This window comes from Miniopterus schreibersii (assembly GCF_964146895.1).
Source record: "Miniopterus schreibersii genome assembly, chromosome: 8".
NCBI lineage: Eukaryota > Metazoa > Chordata > Mammalia > Chiroptera > Miniopteridae > Miniopterus > Miniopterus schreibersii.
In genome coordinates, this window is record NC_138109.1 from 30,312,124 (window position 1) to 30,324,261 (window position 12,138).

At 40.1% G+C, this 12,138-nt stretch overlaps 1 protein-coding gene across 6 annotated transcripts in view; it reads left to right on the top strand.

Moving 5' to 3' along the window:
* The window catches only part of ELAVL4 (ELAV like RNA binding protein 4), a gene marked incomplete at its 5' end in the record, with an annotated part of 129,074 nt that overhangs the window by 38,296 nt on the left and 78,640 nt on the right, over positions 1-12,138 (top strand). The window contains one exon of one of the 6 annotated variants that reach the window (XM_081144293.1): positions 5,164-5,213. The exons of 1 other annotated variant lie outside the window; for it this stretch is intronic. In XM_081144293.1, coding sequence (XP_081000419.1) covers positions 5,166-5,213 — 48 coding nt within the window. Of the gene's footprint in view, positions 1-5,163; positions 5,214-5,565; positions 5,705-8,231; positions 8,522-9,092; positions 9,272-12,138 lie in introns of those variants that run through there. 4 more of the 6 variants (XM_081144297.1, XM_081144292.1, XM_081144296.1 and 1 more) reach the window with 4 other exon arrangements.

Sequence of the window (12,138 nt, forward strand, 5' to 3'; positions counted from 1 at the left end):
TATAGGTTTCAGGTATGGGCTTCTATGTTACATATTTATAACTTTTAAAAATGGAAAAGCTTGGAATAGATTCAGAGGAGACCTCAGAGGAGTCCAGCTATAATGAACTGGCTGCTCTTATCCCCTTCCTGCCTCCTCCTCCACCTTTGTTCTTACGTTAAATATCCAGCATTTTCCTAGACAAGTCCTATCATTGTTTAAGCCGAGCCTCAGTTACAGCTTCTTCCATGAAGCCTTCTCCAGTCACTCCAGATGGCACCCTCACCATTAACTATCCATCAGTATTTTTTTTTATTTTTCTATTTTTCAGTTACAGTTGGCTTACAATATTATATTAGTTTCAGGTGTACAACATAGTGATTAGACATTTATATACCTTACAAATACAATGGAATATTACTCAGCCATAAAAAAGAATGAAATCTTACCATTTGCAGAATGAAATCTTACATGGATGGACCTAGAGGATATTGTGCTAAGTAAAATAAGTCAGAGAAAGACAAATACCACATTATTTCATTTATATGTGGAATCTAAACAGTATAAACTTCAGCATTTTGTTTGATACTATTCTTTTAACATTCTTCCTTAAACTACTAGGACTGATGCATAAAAAAGAGCTCCCTTCCCAACCAGAATGTAAACTCCATGAAGGTGGACACTATGACTTGTATTTCTTTCTGTTCTTTACACTAAGGATTTAGTGCTGAACTTTGCCTGCGGGACTAAGGAAATGTTTATCTGCAGCAGGTACTTTTCATTAGAACTGGAATAGACCATTCAGACTTACTTCATTATTATTGCCTTATTCTCTAAATTGTTTTGAGGGTCTTTGAATTGTATCTTCCTGAACATGATTGAATTATCTTGTAACTCGGTACTAATTCATATGGTTTCTTCAACTATTCTCCATATTAGTAATAATAGCTATAATTTAGAGTGCCGCCTCCACCAAGCGTGTATCTGTTTTAACCCTAGAACAAACCCTAAGGAAAGTATTATTGTGACCATTTTACGTATGAGGAAACTGAGGCTTAGGGAGCCTAAGCATATCATTTTCCCCTAAGAACATGCTCACTGAACCCTACCTGATTCAAATGAAATAGAGCTTGGAAAGTATTTGAGGTGATGATGAGTGAAACTGTTGGTAATCATTCATTCCCCACAACTGAATGCTGTCTGGAGCCAGGCTCTGTGCTTTACGGGGCTGAACATAGTTCATTCAACCAATATTTACTGGTAGGGAGTGAGACTGGAGATTCAATCAGGTACTTGTCGTGCCTTCTAAGGTTTTTTGCTTTCCAGCTTTAATCCTTTGTATCTCCCTCACTCCAGATTTATATCCTAATCATAATGATAGATTAATTGAGATGCATTTTGAGAACATGCCTGGTTAGAAGCACGTCACAAAGAAATCTCTTGGTCATTTTTAGTTGAGAAAAAATTGAGCATGCCTTCCACCCTCCCTTTCCTTTCTCTACTCGTCTGTGCCCTTCTCCCTCATTCAGTCAACAAACATTTACTAAGCATGTTCTTCTGGGAAGTGATGGAGGAAAGGTCTTACTTTTAGATGAGGAAGAAACCTTTCTAGAGGAATGCTTAGATATAGCAATTGTCACCACTGTGATGCTGAGTAAAGCTGTGCATGTCAAGTGCCTAGTGCAGTGTTTGGTATACAGTAGACTTCTGGTAAAAGGTAGCAGTTTTTATTTGCACTTTATAAATACTATTACCTCTTTATTTTTTCTTCTCCCCTCCCCTTTACCTATCCCTCCTTCACTTCTTCCTCCTTCTACAAATTACTTTTCTTGCCTTTTACAATACATCTGTTTCTTTATTTGTGGTTACAGGATTATAGCTGAGTCCAAAATTTTAAATAATTCTATATTGAATTATTTTCAAAACTGTATTAACTGGTTAAACACTGTATCCTTCAGTAGTATGGTAACTACTCCATACTTCATCTGCTCAGTGGCCTTTGATTGAAAAAGATTTTTTTTATAGTAAGATTTTTTTCGATCATTTCTTCTTTTTCTATTTTTATGTTTAGTAAAGCTCATCTGAACTGAAATGAAAAGGCCCTCAAATCCCTTCATGCGGGGACCTTCAGAAATCTGTGTGTTCACAGGTTGACCCTGCTGAGTTTTCTTAGGCTATGATGAAGGATGTGAAAAGTTCAGACAGGGACTCCACCTCAATTAGATTTCTTGGATAAATGTGTATTTACCTTTTTCAGAATTTTCTAAGTAAGGCAGTTTTCCTGTCCTTTAAATTTTCTTTCCCAGAAAGACACCCTAGTGCTTTAAGAGTGAGGGCAAAGGCACCATGATTCTGGGAAGAATCCGTCTGCTTTCCTGGCATAAAGCTTAGTAGCAGGGAAAGGAGACGGGAAGATCAAGGGTGAGTCGGCCCTAGGTTAGCTTACCTGCCCAGGTGAATTCTTGGCGATTCAAGTGGACTGGCCAGCCATTTGTCTACATTTGCCCACGCGGTGGCTCGTCCCCACACCCTCGGGAGACAGAACTGCTTAGGAGGGAGAAAGGCGCCCCACTGTCAGGGCACACATCTCTAGAACGCGGACCGTGGATCCCTGACCCTGCAGCAGATGCCACGTCAGGCTAGTGCATCTTCCCTGTCTCTGTGATGTGTTTGCATTTTCCTATAAAATTTGATATAATGTTTCTACAGGAAAACAAACAAACAACAGACAAACCCAGCACCACAATTCATCAAAGGAAAATTATGCTTTAAATTTTTTCAGAAGCCTTTAAGTGCCGTATAGCCCTGCCTGGGCATACTGATGGTATTTTCCCTAAAGGAAGAAATGCCAGCAGTTTAGGTTTATTTTCCAAAGCAAGAGGGAAAGGATAGAAAGAGATCGAGCCCCCGGAAAATGGCAGGTCACAGTCACTGATGACGCTGTTTAAATGGTGTGCCATAATCATATTAGGGCAGAGCGCATGGAATTCCCGATGTCTGCGTGACACTGGGGAAGGACCAGCAATTATCTGTGCGTGTGTGTGGATTTGTGCCTGTTTGCTCTACCTTCCCACCCCATTTTGCTAATTCAATTGAGGGGCAAGAGGGGGTAATCCCGACACCCGGAACAGGAGGAAGAGGTCCGCAGCTGTGCTCCGAGGGACTGGCGTGGAGAGGCTCAGTCTGACTTGGAGTTTTGTGCTATGCACGTGAATGCTCTGGAACTGCCCTAATCGACTGAAAATGAGCCGGCTACGGTCATATGGAACAGGTCTGTTCAGCCACATCACTGGGTAGCATGGCAGATGGTAGACCGTCAATGGGTGGTATTGATTGGCTGGATTTGCCTCAGGGTAACAAGACTATGGGTCCTTAAAAACCCCGCTTCATCTTATTTTCCTTTGTGCAGCTACGTACAGTTGTGGTTTTCTTTTCTCACTCCCTCAGCCCCCAGTATCTCCTTTTTTCCTCCTTTTAAACCAAAAGCCTTCCTTGGTAATCAAAATAGAGAGGTTACCTTGAGATAAACACTCTTTAAATTATCACCAAGGCAAGAAAACTCAAGAATATTTTATTTACTAGGCTGATTACATTTTAATGTTTGAAGAAAGTGACATTTTTTAATTAGTGTTTAAGACATATGGTGAGTGTACAAATTAGCTTATTTCATACAACCAGAATTTGATGAGAGCAACTCCTCCTTCTCACGCCCCAGTTAAAAATTGTCACTTGAAACTTAATATATGCGGGGAGGTTAAATGGTATTAAGTGATGCAGCCTTGACTTAAAGATGAAGGAGACAGTCACTGTTGTATGAGGCTAAATGTTGCTTGGATGGGCTGGAAGAATACTAGTATCAACATTCGTGTCTGCAAGAGGGTGTGAAAGTTCCAAGGCTTAAATTTTGTCCAGCCAAGAAAACAAAATCCCAGGTATCTGTGCATTGGTTTCTCTTTGGGATACTCGGGAACGTAGAATGGTGCTTGTATGCTCTGTAAGTAATAAAATCCTCCTTAAAATCGGGCCGCTTAACAATATAAGTGATGAGATTTATTTTTGTTCAGGTGTTTCTTCATCCTTTCAGCATCCCCCTCCATCACCTGGGGCTTTCAACCTGGGACATTCTATTTGTTCCTGGCAGAGGAGCAGATTAATTGGAATAGAAATGTACAAAGGAGACACCAAGTTAGCTATACATCCAAAATAGTGCACCACAGAAACGTTCCTCTTCCAGGCCGATCTCAGGGAAAAAGAACAGCACTGGGGACAGATATGTGATTAGTTTGCTCTTGTGGCTGTTTATAACCATTTATATAACTGTATTTTTAAAAGGGATGCTTAGGATTATTTTTTGTTTTTGTTTTTTCAGTGTCTTTACTTTTAAGCCTTTGGGTATTTCCTATCATGAAAAACCATATCAAATAAACCTAATGGTTTATTCAGGAGAAAAGTCTCACCCTTTAACTCTTGTCTCCATCGTGTACGTGCTTTGTCCATACGCATATGTTTGAATTGGGTTTTTACCACGTGAGTCAATATTTTTCTTTTTTTGCTAAAGGAGAATATTTCCACGGAGCTTTTTATTTTCCCCCTTGCTCTGTGTTGATTGGATTTTCCTTGCTCATCCTTTGCTGGATGAAACAGAGCTTGCTTATGTCTCATTCTTCACAGTTCTTATTAGAATCGGTGATGGTGTTTTGTTTTTTTCTCACTATAAGTCTGGAGAAGGAATTTTATTTATTTATTTTGACAAGATACAGAGAGAGAGAGAGAGAGACAAGATAAGATGCCTATAAGGATGCTGGTGTTTCTCCTGTCATATCCTACACCCAAAAGCTATTCCAAAGGAAAAAGAAAGCACAGTCTTTTAGGATAGTTCATTTGAATCTGTGTACTCTACCCACCTGGTGGTTATATAGTGAACTGTTACTTTAAAGAGTAGTTTAAACACCAGCCATGTTTGGGGCAGGCTGCTCTTGCAAAGAGAGCAGTACATATAACAGGAGTCTACTGTGTGTGAGATAAGGGAAAATTCAGCTCACTGACTAGAGGTTTTAATGTGCGAACTCTAGGGAAATAATATATTGACTGTTCCGTGGTGCGCAAGAAAATTGAAGAACCCTTTGCAGACGGAGTGCTTTGCAAAGGATTCTATCTGTTTCTCTTAAAACAAAATCTGTGGCAAGATGTTTGAAATCAGCAGGACGCTTAATGCTGCTTTGTTAAATAATGAGGTAATATTTTGTCACTTTTTTCTGGGCAGCATCTGTTTGGGGTTTTTGTTTTGTTTTGTTTTGCTTTTCCCCTTGCTTCATTTTTTCCCCCTTGTGTTTCTGGATGACTCTTTTTTTCTTTCTTTCTTTCTTTTTTTCTTCCTCATATAAGTCAAGGAAATACAATTCACGCTTCCATTTCTGTTCCTCCCTTTCGGTGCTTTTGGAGAATTTGGTTGTCTTTTTTATTTGCAGTTGCAGCCGGCTGCTGTTTCCTAGCCCATTGTGCCACGTAAGGCTTCTCCGCTGCGCGGAGTAGGTAGTTATTAACGCTGAATTGGCTTCTGGTACAGTCCATCTGGACTCTGTGTGGGAAAGCTGGCTGCCGGCGACTGATGCTGAGATATCTGCAACCTTTGGGATGTGTGCATGGTGGCGAGGGGCTGACTGATACGAGATTACTTCTTTTAAGGGAAATTGTTATTAATGAGTCAAGAAACTGCTCATTTATGGTAAGAGGGATACAGCGGCGCTGGCAGCCCCACAGCTCTGGGATATCATTTTTAGGTTGCCTTAGCTGCTTGAGTGAGACAAGTTTCTTTCTGTGGTGGTGGAGGATTGTGGCGGAAAAAAAAAAAAAAAATCGTGCATGACTGGGAGACTCGCCTGCCTGATTCTTGAGATAATATATTGAAAATCTGTTGCTTTACAAATGTCACACCACTGATGTAGCGGTCAGCCCCTCACTCTGAAAGATGAATGGTACTATTGGAAATGCAATAATAAGGTTGACTTTTCCCAACAATAGGATTCTGCCTTTGTCTTTAGAGAAAAGGCCTCTGAGGACATTTGTGCATTTGTTTGAGGATTCTGTTGAAAGACTTTAGAGTGGAGGTTTTGGGAGAAGTGATCAATATACAAAGTGCATGGATTTTTTAGCCTGGCAGGACCAGCTAATTATTTATACTATAATATATAGTTCCTATTTTGGAAAAGTGGCCAGAGCATCTTTTGGCGTACCTAATGTTAATTTATGGGTCACCGAGTGCCCAGATTATTATGGATGGGAGGAAGAGGTTTTAAGAAATTGCGACTTTTATAACCTGCAGAGAAATACAAAGTAAATATTTTGTTCCAAGTGAGCTGTTTTTATTTGTGTGTTTATCAGCATGGTGTTCATGTTTACTTTTCACAATATTTTGATGTTGGTGAAATCACACTCAGAGTTTCTGTTGTTGATTTGGGCACCTGTACCTGCCCTGTGTACGTATGTTGAGCTCTTTAAAAGACTTAACCTGTGAATTCATCCTTACTACACAGTTCAGTAGATGCTGTAGTACTGTTGTGACTCATTGATCTCTATACATTTGCTAAAGAAATTATTTCAAGTTTACTAAATTTAGTATTGTTCCATTTAAAGGGATTATAGTTTTAACATTTCCACTTTTGTTTCATGTATTTTTATTTCTAATGGCTGAATTTATTTATATTCAAATCTAATAGTTCATATAGTGTACCTACACATGTTGTTTCATGGTGTATATGTATTTTTTAAAGTATAAATACATATATATATATGTATATGTGTGTGCTCACGACATAGTTGCTTGTAGAGAATAGTTTTAATTTTTAAAAATGTAAAAGTCATTTCTTTTTTAATAATTTTTCACAGACCCATTTTATTCTTTGACTTTGAAACCCAGAGTATAGCATGATTTTTGGCCTATGTTTCTACTTTGCCCAGTCCCATCACACTGTCAACTCCAGCCAAAGATTATGTTGAATTCTGTTGTTAGTAATATTTGCTACCTCCGAGTATTTATTGAGGAACAAAATGATTAAGTTATGAATTAAATAAACAGGGATAAGTTAGTCTTTTGGATGGAAATAAAGCACAAACTCCTCAGGTAAGCCATTTAAAAAACCCAAACCAGAGCAAAATACTATAATACCGGAGGCTTGGTAGGTAGAGTAGGGGTTATGAATTGTATTAAGATAGACAAACTGTATACATCACCACACACTTGCTAAATGTCTCTTTGCAAGTCTTTTAAGAGGCCAAAGAAAAAAGACACCATTTGAAGGACAGAAGCAAAGTCACGTGTTCAGTTAAGCAAGATTTGCCCTCTGTACCGGTTATGAAATGAGGCGGTTGTCAAAAGCACGTTTTACCTTTCTCTATAGCAGTCAGGAAAGCAAAGAGAGGATGTGTTTTGGTGGGTTTTTAAAAATTCAGATCATGCCTCTATCCAAGTTGAGAAATAAATTCATTTAAATAAATCATTCATCATTCTCTGTTTTGAAAAGCTGAGACAGGAGGCAGAAAGGTAGGGGCTGGCAGCTGCCCCTCTCCCCCCAGCCTCTCTCTTTTTTTGTTTATTAGGAAAGAGTTTTCTGAAGCGAACTTGTATGAACCTAGTTCATGGAGCAAGCACACTCTCAAACTCTCTTTCCTTTGAAATGCTGGCCATGTTAGCTGCAGGAGCATTACTTACTGAAAATCAGCAGTGCTGGGAAATAAAGTTAAAATGTAGATGTATTAGCACATTAAAGTGCTTTTGTTGTATCCTTAAGCCTAGAGGCAGATCATTAAATATGCATTTCGCTAGAAAGCAACTGTCGAGAAAGATAAGGTGGTTGAAAATATTCTACACTGGGAAAAGCCCTCTGTCAGAGGGGTGGGGTGGTGCAGCCCTCAGGATGGGGGGAGAGGGAGGACACTCCCACTGTTAAGGTTTACGAGCCACCAGTGACCTGCAGTTGTTACAGTACTTTTGAGCTGGGAGGAGGGAAAAGGTAAAAATACAAGTATGGCTGTTGTTGCTTCAGCCTGGCCTTAATTACCAGACACAAGAAGCAGTTCAGAAATCTGGTCTCTGTTGTTGTAGAGGTCACCAAATCATTAACATCGTCAATCTGGCAGTAGCTAATTTAAATAGCACCTGATGTTGCAACGCCTCCCTGCGTTTCCCCAGCCAATCAGATCCTGGCTTCGGCTGACAGATGGTCCCATAAATGGATGTAAAAAGGGGAAGCTTCGAGCCAATTTCAGCAAGGCTCTGTTCAGTTGTTCTTATCTACATCCTAGAATCGGGGGGGTTTCAGCTCACTGCTCCTTTTCTTTCTTTTTTTTTTTTTTTTTTGTTTCTCTCCCCCACCCCCCTTAAAATAATTGATTTACTTTACAATCATCCACACTGTGTTTTGTGGATCTTTAAAAATATATAACAATAGTAGTCATCTAAAAAAATACTCTGAAACCTTTGCAAATTTTAAGAGAAGAGTCGAAGCTCTGCGAGACCCAATATTTGCCAATAAGAATGGTTATGGTAGGTATGACTAGATTTATAATCTGTTGTTTGTGTTGCTGGAGGGAAGAAAAGCATCTACACCTTGACCAAGAGTTTAATTCTCTGCTGCTGTTTGATTCCTACATTTACTAATCTCTTTTGTGTAGAGTGCGGGTAGGTCCTTTTATTGAAAAGCAGTGGGGAAATAGATGGTCATTTTTAACAGGTCATTGTCAGTTTTCCCTTCAATATAAAGGCAGGGGTGGGGGGAAGGTGGGCTGAAATAATTGCTGGTTTGTTGACAAAGGTTATATTACATGAGACCATAATGACAAAAGAAGGGATTTCTTTTTGTAAAGGGAGAGGGGGTTTGTCTACGTGCCTGGGTTTTGTGGGGCAGGAGGTGGATGCAGCCGGGTTAGGAATCTCTCCATTTCCGTGCTGGGAATTTAAACCTTGCGAGGCAGCTCCTGGATACTGAACGTTGAGATGGGCAGTTGTGTTTCGGGGGACTGCGCAGTCAAAACGGCAAAGAGAGTGATTTATTTGGGCTTCAGTAAATGCTGCATCTTGTATTTCAAAGAGTTTCCTGTCATGACCTCATAAAAAAGAGGAGGCGGCTTGTATGTGTAGCGGTGCCTGGCGTGTTGAGTTGTTGCTTCCTTCTCTGGGCAGCAGCTCTGTAAGAAGGAATGTCAGCCTTTACATAACGTTCCTTTCCGCTTTTGACACACTGTGTGAGGGTCCATCTTCTTCTGATCACAGATGGAGTGGAATGGCTTGAAGATGGTAAGTGAAAAGAGGAAGGCAGCTTGGAGATTCCAGCCGATTGTGTGCGTGTGCGTGTGCGCGCGTGTGTGTGTGTGTAAGGATGGTGGACTATGCATCGTAAATCACTGTGCAGATCGTTCGTGTGTGTTTATTAGTATTTCTCTTTTCTGAAAACCAGAATCCGTCTCCAAGTGTAATGGCACTGCATGCACACAAGGCACTCACGCTGCACTGCCTCTTCCATAGAGCACACATTTTAGCCAAGCGAGGTTGGTGTCTTTTTTTGACAATCACAATGTCACCGTCGCTGTTGGCTGGCGGGTCCACCGCCTCTGTGAGCTTTCAACGGAATTGCACGACTGTTAAAGTTAAAGGCACATTTCTTTTTCAGTCTCCTGCTAGGAGCGATAGGGAAGGCTGGTACTGAGGGGTAGGGGAGGTGAGGTTCAGCACCAGCAGATGCAATTGTGAAACAGGACTTTTGGATGTGGAAGGGGAAGTGGGAAACCTTTCTGCCAAAGTAGTAAATCTATTTTTAGCATCTTTTTCTGGGGGGGGGGAGAAAAAAAGAAGCAGCAGGGAAACTCCTTGAGTGTCGCTCCTGTTACCTGATGTTGACCCTGAAGATACGGCACAAAATGGCAAGATCAGATGCCACGAGTGCTCGCTTGGACTTTGAATTTTCACCAGCAGTATCTTTCATGGGGCTTCAAGGCTGGGCATGGGGAGAGGCTGTGAATTCAGACCCATCTCACTTATTTCTCACTAGGAAAGCCTAGGGAGGACTTTTCGCTCTGCATAGATGTTATAACAAAGCTGTGGTCTTTTTCCCCATTCTTAGAGGATTGCCTTTGTCTGGCTGCTTGTTTTGATGGGTGTAAAACAAATAAGATTAGACCGAGCAGCCCAACTGAAAGCGATAGCTGGGAGGAAAACCCAATGAAAGGTTGCCGGGGAAACGAACAGAGGAAAAGCCGAGTAGGGAGCAGGTGGCTATCATGAGAACACACTGCAAACAGTGTAAAGGGGGGGGTGGGACAGGACCTCGATTATCTTTGCTGTCCTTTGTGGCCAGCCCAACTTTAATTATTCTTTATAAATAGGTGTTAATTACATCTCTAACTCTGGTTTGCAGTGATTTTTAGAAATCTATTTTTAAGCACCTCTTCTGTCTCCCCTGTTTCTTCTTCTTCTGGTTTAAAAAACCGAGAGAGAGGGAGGGGGGTGGAGGGGAGGGGATCTCGCTCGCGCTCTCTCTCGCCCTCTCCTCCTTTTCCCTGCTGTGAAATTGTACGTGCGAAAAATCGCAAGGAATCCTATGAGGCCATTTGAAAAAAAAATGTAAATTATATTGAATGAAGTTGACAGAAGCATAATAAACTCCCACCGCTGATAGGTTCTGCAAATGATTTCTTAAAAATTTCCAGCAAATATCCATCCATAGGCGAAATATAGGTAGAATAGATTTACCCTAAACAATGATTTTCTGCTAAGGAATAGTGGTATTTTGACTAAATCAAGTATTGATACTACCGTTCCAGGGAGTTCATTGTATCTCTCATTTTATATCCTGAGTAGAAATTACTTTTAAAAATAACATCTGAAAAACTGTATTCTAGCCCTTTGCTGTGCCTCCTTCTCCGTATCTTCAGCCACAGGATCCATCGGGCTGCACCCTTACAGCCACTGTCTTCCATTTGGCATTTGGTCCCGGTTCTGGTTTTGGCATAAACTGAGTGAAAAGCTGATTTTTTTTTTCAGTGTCTCTGAACGTCTGGGACCCATGTGTGCGCTGGTGACAGGCATCTCTCGCTTTTTCTCGAAGTGTGCTTTACTACTAGTCTTTTTCTCGTGATGGTGGGTACCAGAAAGACTGAAAGGTAGAGTACTTAGGCCAGTAGGAGGTAACGTAAAAGCAACTGAAACGATGATCTGTTACGGTTTCTTCCTGAGAGACAAATTTGATACAGGATCAGCTAGCTAATTTTAAGCCCAAAAATGAGAGATTAAAAAAAAAAATACTGAAATGCGGTAAAAGGTTAAGGAATATAATTGGCTTTATTGAAAGTACTCTTAATTTTTCACTCTCTCCACTGCAAATCTCTGCACACTCCCCCCACCCCAAGTCTTTATGCCTTGCCGATGCTTCTTTTTGTTTTGTGTTCTTATTGGGAGATTTAAAAAAATTTGTTTTGACTCTTGGGGTGAAAATAAATAAAGATATTTTTGTCATACACTTGAACCTTGCTCTCATATCTTGAGTGTGTAAATATGTCACTATTAAAAATGGAATCGTTTTTTATTATCTCTAATACAGATTTGTTTTTCTGAGAATTTTTCAGCATTTTTTTAGTTAGGGTAAAACAGTTTCTGTAGGAACTGTCACCTTAGCTTGGGTTGTAAAAAAAGACACGTGGTTCTACTGCTGACCTTTTACACTTCTTTGTCTTAAAATTTTTAATGCCTATTACCTGCATGTGGAGGTGCGCCTTTATGGAAGCACAAGGCTGAGTGTGCATTTATTGAGAAATGACAATCTGATTGGAAATATTTCTGCAAAAAACACCTTTTTGTTGCAGTTTTAATGATCAGACTGTCCATGTATCTCATTGTAATATAATGGCTAAATAATTTAATATTTAAATTTTGAAAGGATAAAATGAACATATGTGGAGAAATAGCTGAAAAAGTCCTTTGAGAATTATTGATTCGCAAGACAATTTTAATTTTAAAAAAACAAACAAAAACCTAACAAGCAAAAATTCTAGCAAACCTTAACCATTCATTTGTAATCTCAGTCCCATTCATTCCTAACTGCCATTCATTCAAGTCATCCTCCTGACCAAATATAGATGAGCTTGTTTCTGTTTGATAGTTTTCCAAAA